We start from the raw sequence: 11,755 nt of genomic DNA, 5'->3' as shown, positions 1-11,755 counted from the left end.
TACTCAGGTATATTCTGCACCACCACTTACAAGGCTCCAGGAAAACTGGACAATGCATTTTCCCTTTGCAAGGAGCCAGTGGCTCAGGTGATCAGAGCGCCGTGCTCCTAACGCCAGTCACCGGTTCGATTCTCACATGGACCAGTGGGCTGCGCCCTCTACAGCTAAGATTGTGAACAACAGCTCTCCCTGGAGCTGAGCAGCCGGAGGTCGGCATTGGGTGCTATGTGCTGCTGTGAGCGGCTGACCGACTGTCGTCCTCGTGCCTCAGGGAGCGCAAAGCTCATACCAGCATGGGACAGGGACCTGTCTCCGTCCTAGACAGAGAAACAGAACCGTAGTGTCGGGGGGAAGAGGAAAGGGAGGGGGAAAAAAAGAGCCATGAGATAGCAGCAGTAACTCCAAGAACTTTTTATTCTGATCATAGAAAGACAAAAATCCCAGGGGTCTTCAGATGACTGGGTCGTCCCTTTCAGATGTGTTTGTATTCTTGTTTCCTCCTTTGATTTTTGTAAACCCAGAGTCTTAAAGATCACTATTAGGAAAACTGTTGGCCTAAACCATCCCTGCAGTTTCTTACCCACAAGTCAGTCTGTGAAGGATGTCATAAGTTATTTCCCTGGTTTTTTTCTTACATCCTCCCTCTCCAGCACTTCTCAGGTATTCCCAAATAGCAGGCACAGAATCTCAGTTCCAAGACCAACAAAAGAGCAATTTTCCCACCACAGAGCTGAGCCAGCATGGCTGGTCTGGTGAAGATGCCCAGCTTTCCAACCACTTCCCAGAATGGTAACCACACTGGACATGACTGCAGGGAGCTGTCTGCTGGCAGAGCACACCCATGCCAAAGCCAAGCACTGCAGTTCTAGCAGCAACAAGTGGTGTCACCCTGGGTAAAACTACTCCCCAAACCAATCCAGTCTTGCCCCCCTTACATTCTGACCTTCAAACCATTCCTGTTTAGGCTGCTTCATTATGCAAAAACAGGGGCACACGAGATTATTTGCTCACAAATTTATTCAACACCAAAATCGCTCCGTTTGCTGAGACCATTTTCTCTCCAAAGTTTATTCAAACACTAATAATCGCTCCAACTTTACTGAGATTGTGGATCATGTCCCCCTGCCATGGGACTTCCCCCCAACCAATCCAGTATCGCTCCATTTACATTGACTCTTAAAGCATCCCTGAAGATGGGCACACAGATTCTTTTTTCGTCACAAGCTCATTCAACACCAAATAACCGCTCCCACTTTACTGAGGGGGTTGACCACGTCCGCGACCAAATCCGCCTCTCTGCAAGAGAAAGTACATGACATCAGCATTAGCAGTTAGCTGGGCAGCAGGTCTCATTGTCACTGGTGAGGCCCCCTCAAGAGCGCAGGACATAAATCCTAGCCCCGCCTTAGGGGCTGTAGGTCCATGCTCACCTTTTAGGCCTGTTTCCTCATTTGTAAAACGGGAATATGGATAACCACTCAAAAGTGTGCTCACACATGGAAGCACCCAGCATGGACATGAGCTTCTATCTGCCACACACATGTCCTTTTCACTGTGCTGTGAAGCCTGCCACAGGACAGCCGTTGTCCCAGCAGTGATAGGCCAGGCCCCATGCAAACACTTGACCTGGATTAACTAATCTCACAATTATAGAGACAGCTACAATCATCACCTCGATTTTATGTGAGGAAATGGGGGCCCAGAAGGGCACCTGTCCAAAGTCACCTCATCTGAAGATGGAGGATTTGGTACCAGACCATCTTGGTTCTAGAACCCACTCAATCTCCGGTGACAGGTTCTCAACCTTAAAATCTGGTTCATGAAACTAAGGGGGATATGACCATTATTAAAGAAATAGAAAATACCACTGTGCTCATGTAGTATTGATTTGAGACTCATTTCAGTAATTCACATATTTACAAAAGTTTGCATACAGTGTCCTAATGTAAAAATTTATTTGGAATTTGCGGGTTTGAGGAAAAAAAGAAGGGTGGGACCCATCACCCTACACTACATTCCTACAACTTGCAGACCCACAGGGTGAATGCTCATGGACGATGCAAGGGGAATACTCACAAACTGGAATTCCGTTGCTGACCCAGCCCCGGCCTCGGCTTTCTTGTCAGCACCAGCTGGAATGAGAAACACCAATTTAGACGCATCACATGATTTGACCACCTGCAGATAAGTCACATCTCGCGGGAAAAGCCACGTCAGCAAATATACTCCACGAAGTACAAGTAAATTACAACCAACGGTGGGAAACACCTTCTGAACCCCTTTGCCTCCTCTCCAAGGGCAGCCTTCCTGAAGTCATCCTTCAAAACTCAGAGCCCAGACCATTGCCTCCTCCAGGAAGGCTGCCCCGACCAAAGTCTCGATGATGTGTTGTTCCCATCCAGCCCCAGAGGGCCCTCACTTCCATCACATTACTTACATGCTTCAGATCAGCACCTAGCGTACAAAGGGAGCTCAATGAGGGAAGAACTCAAAGGTAAAGGACACAAGGACCCACACAAGCAAAGAGCGACTTTACTGTGACCATGGGAAGGAATCACGATGAAAACTCCAGTGCTGCCTTGTCCTGTATGACAGCCACTAGTCCAAGTTGAGATGTGTGCAAAATACACATCAGATTTCAAAAGAATGCAAAACATCTCATTGTTTACACGGGCTAAAAAATTAACATTCGGGGCCGACCTGGTGGCTCAGGCAGTTGGAGCTCCATGCTCCTAACTCCGAAGGCTGCAGGTTCGATTCCCACATGGGCCAGTGGGCTCTCAACCACAAGGTTGCCAGTTCAATTCCTCGAACACGGCACCTTGAGTTGAGCTGCCGCTGAGCTCCCAGATGGCTCAGTTGGTTGGAGTGCTTCCTCTCAACCATAAGGTTGCCAGTTCAATTCCTCGACTCCCACAAGGGATTGTGGACTATGCCCCCTGCAACTAGAAAACAGCAACTAACTAGAAAACGGCAACTGGACCTGGAGCTGAGCTGTGCCCTCCACAACTAAGACTGAAAGGACAGCAACTTGAAGCTGAATGGCACCCTCCACAACTAAGATTGAAAGGACAACTTGACTTGGAAAAAAAGGCCTGGAAGTACACACTGTTCCCCAATAAAGTCCTGTTCCCCTTCCCCAATAAAATCTTTAAAAAAAAAAAATTAACATTCATGTGAAGTATCTCCATTTGCTTTAAGTGTGGCCACTAGGAAATTTTACGGCTCATACTGCAGGGCTGGGTCGGCAGGGTCAACAGTGAGGACGGTTTCAGTAAACCCTGTTCAAATCGGGGTCTCTCTTTGGACCATTTCAGACCACCAGGCAGTGTGGTGTGCCTTCTAATAAGAGCAACCACTTTCTCTAAACTGAGAGCACGTTTGCTGGAGGAATTAATTCTTACTACTGTCCTGTAAGGTATTCAAGTCAAGTGGTCACTTGTATTTCATATTTCATACAAAAAGGAACCATGACGAGAGGCAAGAGTGGCAGTACTCTCAGTGAAAATTCCCTTTCATACCTCGCTTTTACATCACACTGACTGCTACAGCAGTTACTCTTTAGAAACAAACTGAATCCTATCGCTCCTCTACAAAACACTACCAATCGTAGGCCCACAGAGCTGTGAGATCTACCATCTTTTGACTTTCTGGCTGTCTTCTGTGCTTTAGACAAGCCAGGTGCCTTCCGCACAGGCCCTTCGCTTGAAGTGCTCTGCCCCCAGACAGCCACTGGCTGACTCCCCCTTACCTCCTTCATGTGCCTGCTTCCCTCTCCCTTCTGCAGCTCTCCCTGAAAACCCCACTGAAAGCGCACGGCCCCCAAGTCCCCTGCTTTCCTTGTTCCCTGTAGAACCCACCCTTTTGGACATGTCATGTGCTTCTTTTTGCTCATCCGTCTATCACTAAATTGCAAGTTCAATAGGATGGTCCTTTTGTCCGTAGGTGCACAACTGTCTCCCTCGCTCCTAGAACAGTGCCTGGCACAGCACAGGCACTCAGTATAAATTTGATGAATGAACAAACATCTGTTGTTCCGAGTCAGTGCAAACATTTGCTATTTAAAAACAAGGGATTTTACACTAGTTTTGCAACAAGGAAACAAAGGTAATTTGAGTGCGCCCTTCCGTCAAGGAGCTTACAACACGGGAACACACCACAAAACAAAAGCGTATGTTGCTTTCCTGAAGCTTTCAGTTTTGTTCTAGGTAAAGGTCTTCAACTCAAGTGTTGTGTGTCCCCAGCTGAGAGCGCATTCCTAATCTACAAAGGCAAGAAGCACAAAGGACTCCAGCTGCAGATGATCTGGAGATGGAAACTAAGGATCTTTCCCGGTCACCTAGGCATCTTCGAGGGCTGAGCCCCCGCCACGGCTGACTGCGGAGCCAGGTTCTACCCCACTACCCGATACAGATCAGGAGAGTTACTCACGAGGCACAGCGCTCCGTCTGTAGGTGTCTCTGTCAGCTTCTCCTCGCGTGAGTCTTGCAGGTCGCTCACCTTCCAGACCTACACAAAGTAAACCACACTGTGAACATAGGGCAACATGAAACTCTGTTCCCTTAAGGCCAAGAAAACCAGAATTGCTCTCCTAGTTTCATTGGACAACAACTTAGTTGTAACAGGTTAATGGGGACAGGAACTCCTACACCTGGAACTGCCAGCTAGAAACTTATCATTGACATTTTGGCTCCTCAATTCCTAGGAAAACTCACATCTTCATTAAAATGCCAACCTCTGCAAAAGGATGGCTTGCTTCTACTGTGTTTTCTCAACATAAATGCACATTTTCCAATTCCTTAGCAAATTAAGAAATCCTGCATTTCTGCAAACATTTCAATAGCCAAAATTCTGAACTTGACCCATCTCTGAAGTGAAAAACTTCCTGTGCAAATGGGAAAGGAGGCATCGTTAAGTTGCAAGCTCCACCTCCAACAGTAAATATATAAATATAAAGACCACCAAGAATCCACTTCCTCCCTGGCTTCTCTGCATACCTTCCTCAGGCTGTGGGACACATATTAAGAGATTTTAAAAGGTACTTCAAAAACACTGGAAGTTTAAATGAGTATTCTCTCTACCTAGTTACCTTGGAATATACCTAGAATCCAGACAGTTACACTGTGAACTATTATTTTCTTTTAAGTAGAAAGAATAAGACTGAACCTAAGTGAGTGGTTAAATGCCAGGTCCCACGCAGGCCAAGTAAATCAGACTCTGCGGGGGCACAGACAGACAATAGCTTGCCCTGCTGAGTGATTCCAAGACTCAGTGGAGAACCTTTGCTCTAAAGACACATCAGCCTACCACCAGAACCCCCTAGGGAGCTTTCATAAAAAATAGATCCTGGGCCGACCCGGTGGCTTAGGCGGTTAGAGCTCCATGCTCCTAACTCCGAAGGCTGCCGGTTCGATTCCCACATGGGCCAGTGGGCTCTCAACCACAGGTTGCCAGTTCAATTCCTTGAGTCCCATAACGGATGGTGGGCTCCGCCCCCTGCAACTAAGATTGAACACGGCACCTTGAGCTGAGCTGCCTCCGGGATGGCTCAGTTGGTTGGAGCGCAGGCTGTCAACCACAAGGTTGCCGGTTCGGCTCCCACAAGGGAAGGTGGTGGGCTGTGCCCCCTGCAACTAGCAACGGCAACTGGACCTGGAGCTGAGCTGCGCCCTCCACAACTAAGATCGAAAGGACAACAACTTGACTTGGAAAAAAGGTCTGGAAGTACACACCGTTCCCCAATAAAGTCCTGTTCCGCTTCCCCAATAAAAAAAAATCCCTGAGCTCCATGAGGTCTCTCTCCAGGGGAACCCGGACAGTCTGATGATCATGCACAGAAATCTCTGCATCTCATCTCATCACCCCAGCGCACAAGCCGCTCCTCCTATGAAGTTTCCTATGACAAGTTTTTTCAGACCTAAGGAAAAGGAAACCATGACCTTGCCAAAAAGGCAACTGCAAACCAGCAGTGATAATTCCCCACCCCCCACAGAAGCACATCCTTTCACACCACGATTAAGTATGTAGATTAAATATGTATCTCTTGTATTTAAAGTCTTAACCATGTAAGACTGCATTGTTGCTCCCACTGCCAAAAAACCCTGTAACACTTCATTTCCTTTACATATGGTAAACAGCTTCGCTCTGGACTCCTTGGGGACAAGCATACGCTCTCTCCTGGAACGTCACTCAGTGCTCTACCGCACGCATCTGGCCACAAATGCGTGTTTAATGCCACCGTCTCCCAGGATGGCCTGAACACCTGAGTCCAGTTCCATTACAAGTCCCACGTCAAGGGACAAAGGTTCCAGGACTTGGCCCAAGGTCCCACACACCAGCGTCCCTGTAGAGCTGCCGCCAATGGTGTACTTACTGTAAGACCACTTCCGTCCCCCACACAAACGCAAACCCCACCGTTTGGCACATACCAGCCCCCCTCCAGAAGCGCAGCCGCAGAGCAGAGCAGGCCCCGCAGGCCTTTACTTGAGCACGTACCTTTGGGCCTCGGCCTGCCCGTCTCCGGCCGGCTGCGGCGCAAAGTGGCGGGCACGATCTCGGGGGGCAGGTGGAGGTAATCGCGGAGATACTGGATACCCTCGTTGGTCAGGTACCAGTAGAAATGTCTCCAGGCGAACTGTTCCTTCACGTAGCCTCGTGACTTGAGCGACTGGAAGACAGAAACCTGGTGCTAAGACGCACGCAGGGGCTCGAGGCTAGAGCCTCCGTGCAGGGGGAAGCCAAGCTGCTAGCAGACGAGCCCCCGGGGTGTGTCTCCCCACGGCCCCTCCAGGCGGCGGGCAGCTCTGCCTGTGCTTGACCCGTCCCTGGCACTGGTCCTGCGCATTCGTGGACAGCCCCCCGCGGGCACCCCACCCGGCAGCCCCCGCCTACCTGCATGGCTTTCATGACGTGAAGGTTGGGCACGTTCTTGTCCGCCAGCTCGGGGTGTTTGGGCATGTGAACGTCCTTCTTGGCCACCATCACCCCCTCCTTAAACAGGAGCTCGTAAATGGCAATCCGGTTCTTCTTGGGCATCAGCATCTGCGGGAGGCCGAGCGCAGCGGTCAGCAACGCGCTGGGCGTCCGGCACCGGGGTCGCGACCTCCCAACGCCGCGCACCGCCGTCCGACGGGGTGAGAACTCAGGCACAGAACCCACGCAGCACACGTGCGGGAAAGGGGAATGCACACGCCGCGGACCGACCGCCGCCAGCGCCGGCCCCGCCGCAGCGCTCGACACCCAGACGCCGAGGCGGCGCAGCACCGCGGGAGGGCGGGCGCACTCAGTGCGAACCGGCCGCCGCGCGAGCACAGCCACGGCGGGGCTCCCGGAGCGCCCGGGGACCTGCAGGCGCGGGCGGGCAGCTGTGGGCGGCGCTCGGGGCGCCCGGACTCGCCTCACCACGCGCCGCCACGGCGCGCGGGCCTCCGCCCGGCTCCTACCCCGGCTTCCTCACCCGGCCGCGGGAGCGGGGCTTCCTCCCCGCCGGAAACGCGGTGCAGCCCCCTTGCCTTGCCCGGGGAGTCCCCGCCACGCAAGCGCTTCGTCTTCCCCTTCTCCGCTCTCCGCCATCAGGACGTCAATCTGCGCCCACAGCGCCCCACGAACCCCCAAAGCGCGCCCCCGGGCCCTCTCGCTGCCCACAAATGGGCGTGCGGGCAGCCATACCTGGGCCTCCCGCCCCGACCCCGGGTACACGCGGCGGCGACGGCGGCGCGAGGGCCAGGATGGGGGCCGATGAAACCCATACTTCACGGAAGAACTCACCGTTACGACTCCTGCGTCCAGGTCCGGAGCTGGAAAGGAAGGAGCATGCGCGGCGCGGCGTCGGTTCCGGCCTGGCGCGCCCCGCCCCCCGTCAGGACCCGCGCGGCGCCGGGGTGGCCGCGGCGGTGCCGGGGGCAGGCGGCTCGCGACGGCCGGGGGCCCGGACCGCGTCGTGGGCCCCGCGCGCGGGACAGCGCGGCCCCGAGCTGCTGGGCTTTAGTGCTTTGTCAGTAAACGGCCACTTGTACGCTTGGGCAAGCCCTGCAGAAACACGCTACTTTTTAATTTCCCACCGATAATTGAACGTATTGTTATGCAAGTAATACAGGCTCTTTGAGCGGGAAAACAGAACACAGAGGGTAATAACAATAATTAAAGACTAAAAACAATCCTACCAACCAAAGATAATCACTATTAACATGTTGGTATATGTTCTTCCAAATTCACACGTACATCCATCCATCCATACATGCATGTTTTAAAAAAACAAAAATGGGACGTTTTGCATGTACGTCATTTATGTTTGGTAACCTTTTTCCGCTTACCAATCAATACGTCACGAATCTCGTGTCAATACCTACAATTGTAACACTATGATGGATATATGTCAACTTCACTACTGTACCAGTGCCACACATATCTGCACCCTCGCCCAATCTTTTACTTAGGATAAATTCCTGGAAGTGTAATTGTTAAGTAACAAGGTACACACTAATGTCTTCTAATTTGCTTTTCTTGGTACTTCCGTGGTTAAACATTTTTTTCTTTTTTTTTCTTTTTAGGCGTTTGTGTTCCTTCTATAAATTGTTCATTTACATTTCCTTTTTTTCTTACTGAGATATTTTCTATTGATTTGAAATCACTCTTTACATATTAAAGCTATTAACCCTTTGTCATATATTTTTAGAGAATTTCCTCCTTTTTCCTTTGTTTTGATTCTCATGGTATTCTGAAGAAGTTTCACATTTCTTTATATCCAGATCTTTATGGTTTCAGACTTCGGTACAATGCTTAAAAAGTCACTCCACACCTCAAGATTATGTAAATATTCACCTATCGTTTCTTCAAGTATTTTTGTGGTTTCATTGTTTAAAAATAAGCATTCAGCAGTTTTGCAAGATGGAAAGTGTTCTGGAAATTAGTTGCACAGCAATGTGAATTACTTAACACTACTGAACTGTACACTTAAAAATGGTTAACATACTGAATTTTATGTTATGTACAAATTAAAAAATAAGTATTTGTAATATGTTTACAGAAATTTTTAAAAAAGGAGCTTGAACACATGGGCAATGAACAACATAATCCAAGGACTGGTCAAGGTGATTTGAAAAAAATACAATAAAACTTCTAGAAGTGAAAACTAAAATTATTGAAATGTAAAACTTAATTTAAAAAAGAATAAACAATAGATTTGACACACTGAAAGAGAAAAATCAGTAAAATGGAAGATAGAATGTTTAAAAAAAATATTCACAATGCAGTCCAGAGATTAAAAGACAGGGAATGTTTGAAAGATAAGTATGAAGAACAGAGTGAGAAAGTCTAATATATGTCTAGGTGAAGTCTCATAAGGAAATAATAGAAAATGTAGGAAAGAGACACTGTCAGAATATTTTCCAGAATTATTGGAAGACAACACACTTCGGATTCATTGTGCTCATCAAACCCCACATTGGAAAAATGAAAACAGGTCCATGCCTAAACATATCATAATGAAGTTGCAGACATCAAAGACAAAGAGAAGATCTTAAAAGCAGCCAGCAGGAAAAGACAAGTGTGACTGCTCACTTCCCAGCAGCAACACTGGAATGCAGTCTGCGGCATGTAACCTCCTAGGTCTCTCCCATTTCAGTAGCTACAGTGATTCTGCTACCACATCACACTATGTCACTCCCTGGCTTAAACTCTCCAATGACTCTCCAGTTCACTTATAAAAAATACTCAAAGTCGGGGAGGCCAGTTAGCTCAGTTGGTTAGAGCGCCATGCTCGTAACACCAGGGTTACCGGTTCGATCCCTGTATGGGCCAATGTGAGCTGCGCCCTCCACAACTAGACTGAAACAACTACTTGATTTGGAGCTGATGGGTCCTGGAAAAACACACTTAAATAAAAAGTTTTAAAAAAAAATACTCAAAGTCTTTATGTGATATAATTTTTTTATGTTGAAATCTTTTATCCTCCCGGAATATTTTGATGTAAAAATTTTTCCTCCAAAGGGTTAGTTGGTATCTCAACATCATTTCCTCAATAAGCTATTATTGAGGAAATTATCTAATTATCTGAAATACCCCTAAATTGTTTATGAGAGATGAATTCAGTTTTAGATTGTGTTGCATTTGTGCCTATGAGACACTGGTGAAAATACCCAGGGTAATTTTAGATAAAGAGCTCAGAATTTGTCCTGTGGAGAGAGCTGGATTAGATTCGGTAAGGGAATCCTCTGAGACCATGTGAGGATCTGAGATCACGCACAGAGGGTGTGGAGTGAGAAGAGGATGAGGAGGGACCCCACAGCACTTCCCAGCTCACCTAGCTTCGTAGTCCTGTATCTCCACACCTGGATGGAGCTGTCTTATAGGCAGGGACCATCCTTTCTCCTCTCTTGTGTCCTCTCCAGCAGTTAGCACAACGTCTCACACATGTCAGGTACACTTAATAAATGTTTCAGGAATAAACAGCAACCTCATGGAGAGCAGAGGAGATTAGAGGTTATTGAGTAAGGGAAGAGGATGAATAATTATACCCTCTGACACTACAAAAGACTTCTCAGATGACAGTGCATCCCTGAGTTTGCTGAATTCTGTTCAGCTGTTAGGCACTGAGCACCTGGCACTGGGCCAGGCGGTGGGGCACGAGTGGGGGCAGGAAAGTGCCTGGATCCTATGCCAAGCAACAAATACCTCTATTATGTGCCGGAGCTATGAAGAAAATGATCAGGGTGTGGTAACAGAGAGAAGCGGGGAGTGAGGCGGTGACATTTCAGCTGAAACCTACAGAGGAGCCATACTTGGGCTGAGAACAGACCGAGGGAACAATTCCTATGAAAGTCCCTGCTGCAGAGGAGCAGAAAAGCAAGGCAGCCAGCTAGGCTGGGACATGGTTAACAAGGCGACTCGGGCAAGCAGAGTGCCTCAGGAAGCAGTTAAGATTTTATTCAAAGTGCAATGAAAAGCCACAAAAAGGGTTCAAGTAGCAGTGACAGGATCAGATGCGTGTTTTAAAGAGATTACCTTGATAAAGACCAACCCTGTTTTTACCATTCCCACCCTGTATCGTACGTGAAATACAGGTATATGATGTCACCACAGTATGTATTCATTTGTGTCTGGTTACCCACCTGTCTCCATCTTTAGGTCTGTGAGAATCCATGCCATAGGCATCAGTCGTTTCTTAGTTTTTGTTGCTGAGTGGCATTCTGTTGTGCAGATATACCACAATTTGTTTATTCATTTATCAATTGATGGACATCAAAGTTGTTTGCAGTGTTTGGCCATTATAAATAAAGCTACTAAAAGCATCTTCTGGTGGACATGAGCATTGGGCAGCAGTAGTTTCTAAGGCAACCATCGTTGAGAACTACTGATAAAGAGTAAACTGGCCGGCCCGGTGGCTCAGGCGGTTAGAGCTCCTTGCTCCTAACACCGAAGGCTGCCGGTTCGATTCCCACATGGGCCAGTGGGCTCTCAACCACAAGGTTGCTGGTTTGACTCCTCGACTCCCACAAGGGATGGTGGGCTCTGCCTCCTGCAACTAAGATTGAACACAGCACCTTGAGCTGAGCTGCCATTGAGCTCCTGGATGGCTCAGTTGTTTGGAGCGCATCCTCTCAACCACAAGGTTGCCGGTTTGACTCCTGCAAGGGATGGTGGGCTGTGCCCCCTGCAACTAAGACTGAAAAGATAACAACTTGACTTGGAAAAAGTCCTGGAAGTACACACTGTTCCCCAATGAAGTCCTGTTCCCCTTCCCCAATAAAATCTTTAG

The 11,755-nt window shown here is 48.6% G+C and overlaps 1 protein-coding gene across 3 annotated transcripts; it reads right to left on the bottom strand.

Annotated features, from left to right (window-relative positions):
* Positions 1–396: 396 nt before the first annotated feature.
* Positions 397–7,875, bottom strand: LOC308495359 (small ribosomal subunit protein eS10). Of its 3 annotated transcripts, none has more exons than XM_081043407.1 (6): positions 7,768–7,875; positions 6,892–7,041; positions 6,496–6,667; positions 4,432–4,509; positions 2,077–2,132; positions 397–1,296 (listed from the first exon to the last, which is right to left on the bottom strand). In XM_081043407.1, exons 2-6 carry the CDS (start codon positions 7,039–7,041, stop codon positions 1,255–1,257), a joined length of 498 nt encoding a protein of 165 aa, XP_080899533.1. In that variant the 5' UTR covers positions 7,768–7,875; the 3' UTR covers positions 397–1,254. The 3 variants fall into 3 exon arrangements, with proteins under 3 accessions (XP_080899533.1, XP_080899534.1, XP_080899535.1); XM_081043408.1 differs by having other exon boundaries at positions 7,669–7,774; XM_081043409.1 differs by lacking the exon at positions 7,768–7,875 and adding an exon at positions 7,457–7,690.
* Between the last annotated feature and the right edge of the window lie 3,880 nt (positions 7,876–11,755).

Source organism: Rhinolophus hipposideros (assembly GCF_964194185.1).
Source record: "Rhinolophus hipposideros genome assembly, chromosome: 3".
Lineage (NCBI taxonomy): Eukaryota > Metazoa > Chordata > Mammalia > Chiroptera > Rhinolophidae > Rhinolophus > Rhinolophus hipposideros.
The sequence above is the reverse complement of the archived record's forward strand: the minus strand, read 5'-3'. Positions and strand labels throughout refer to the sequence as shown.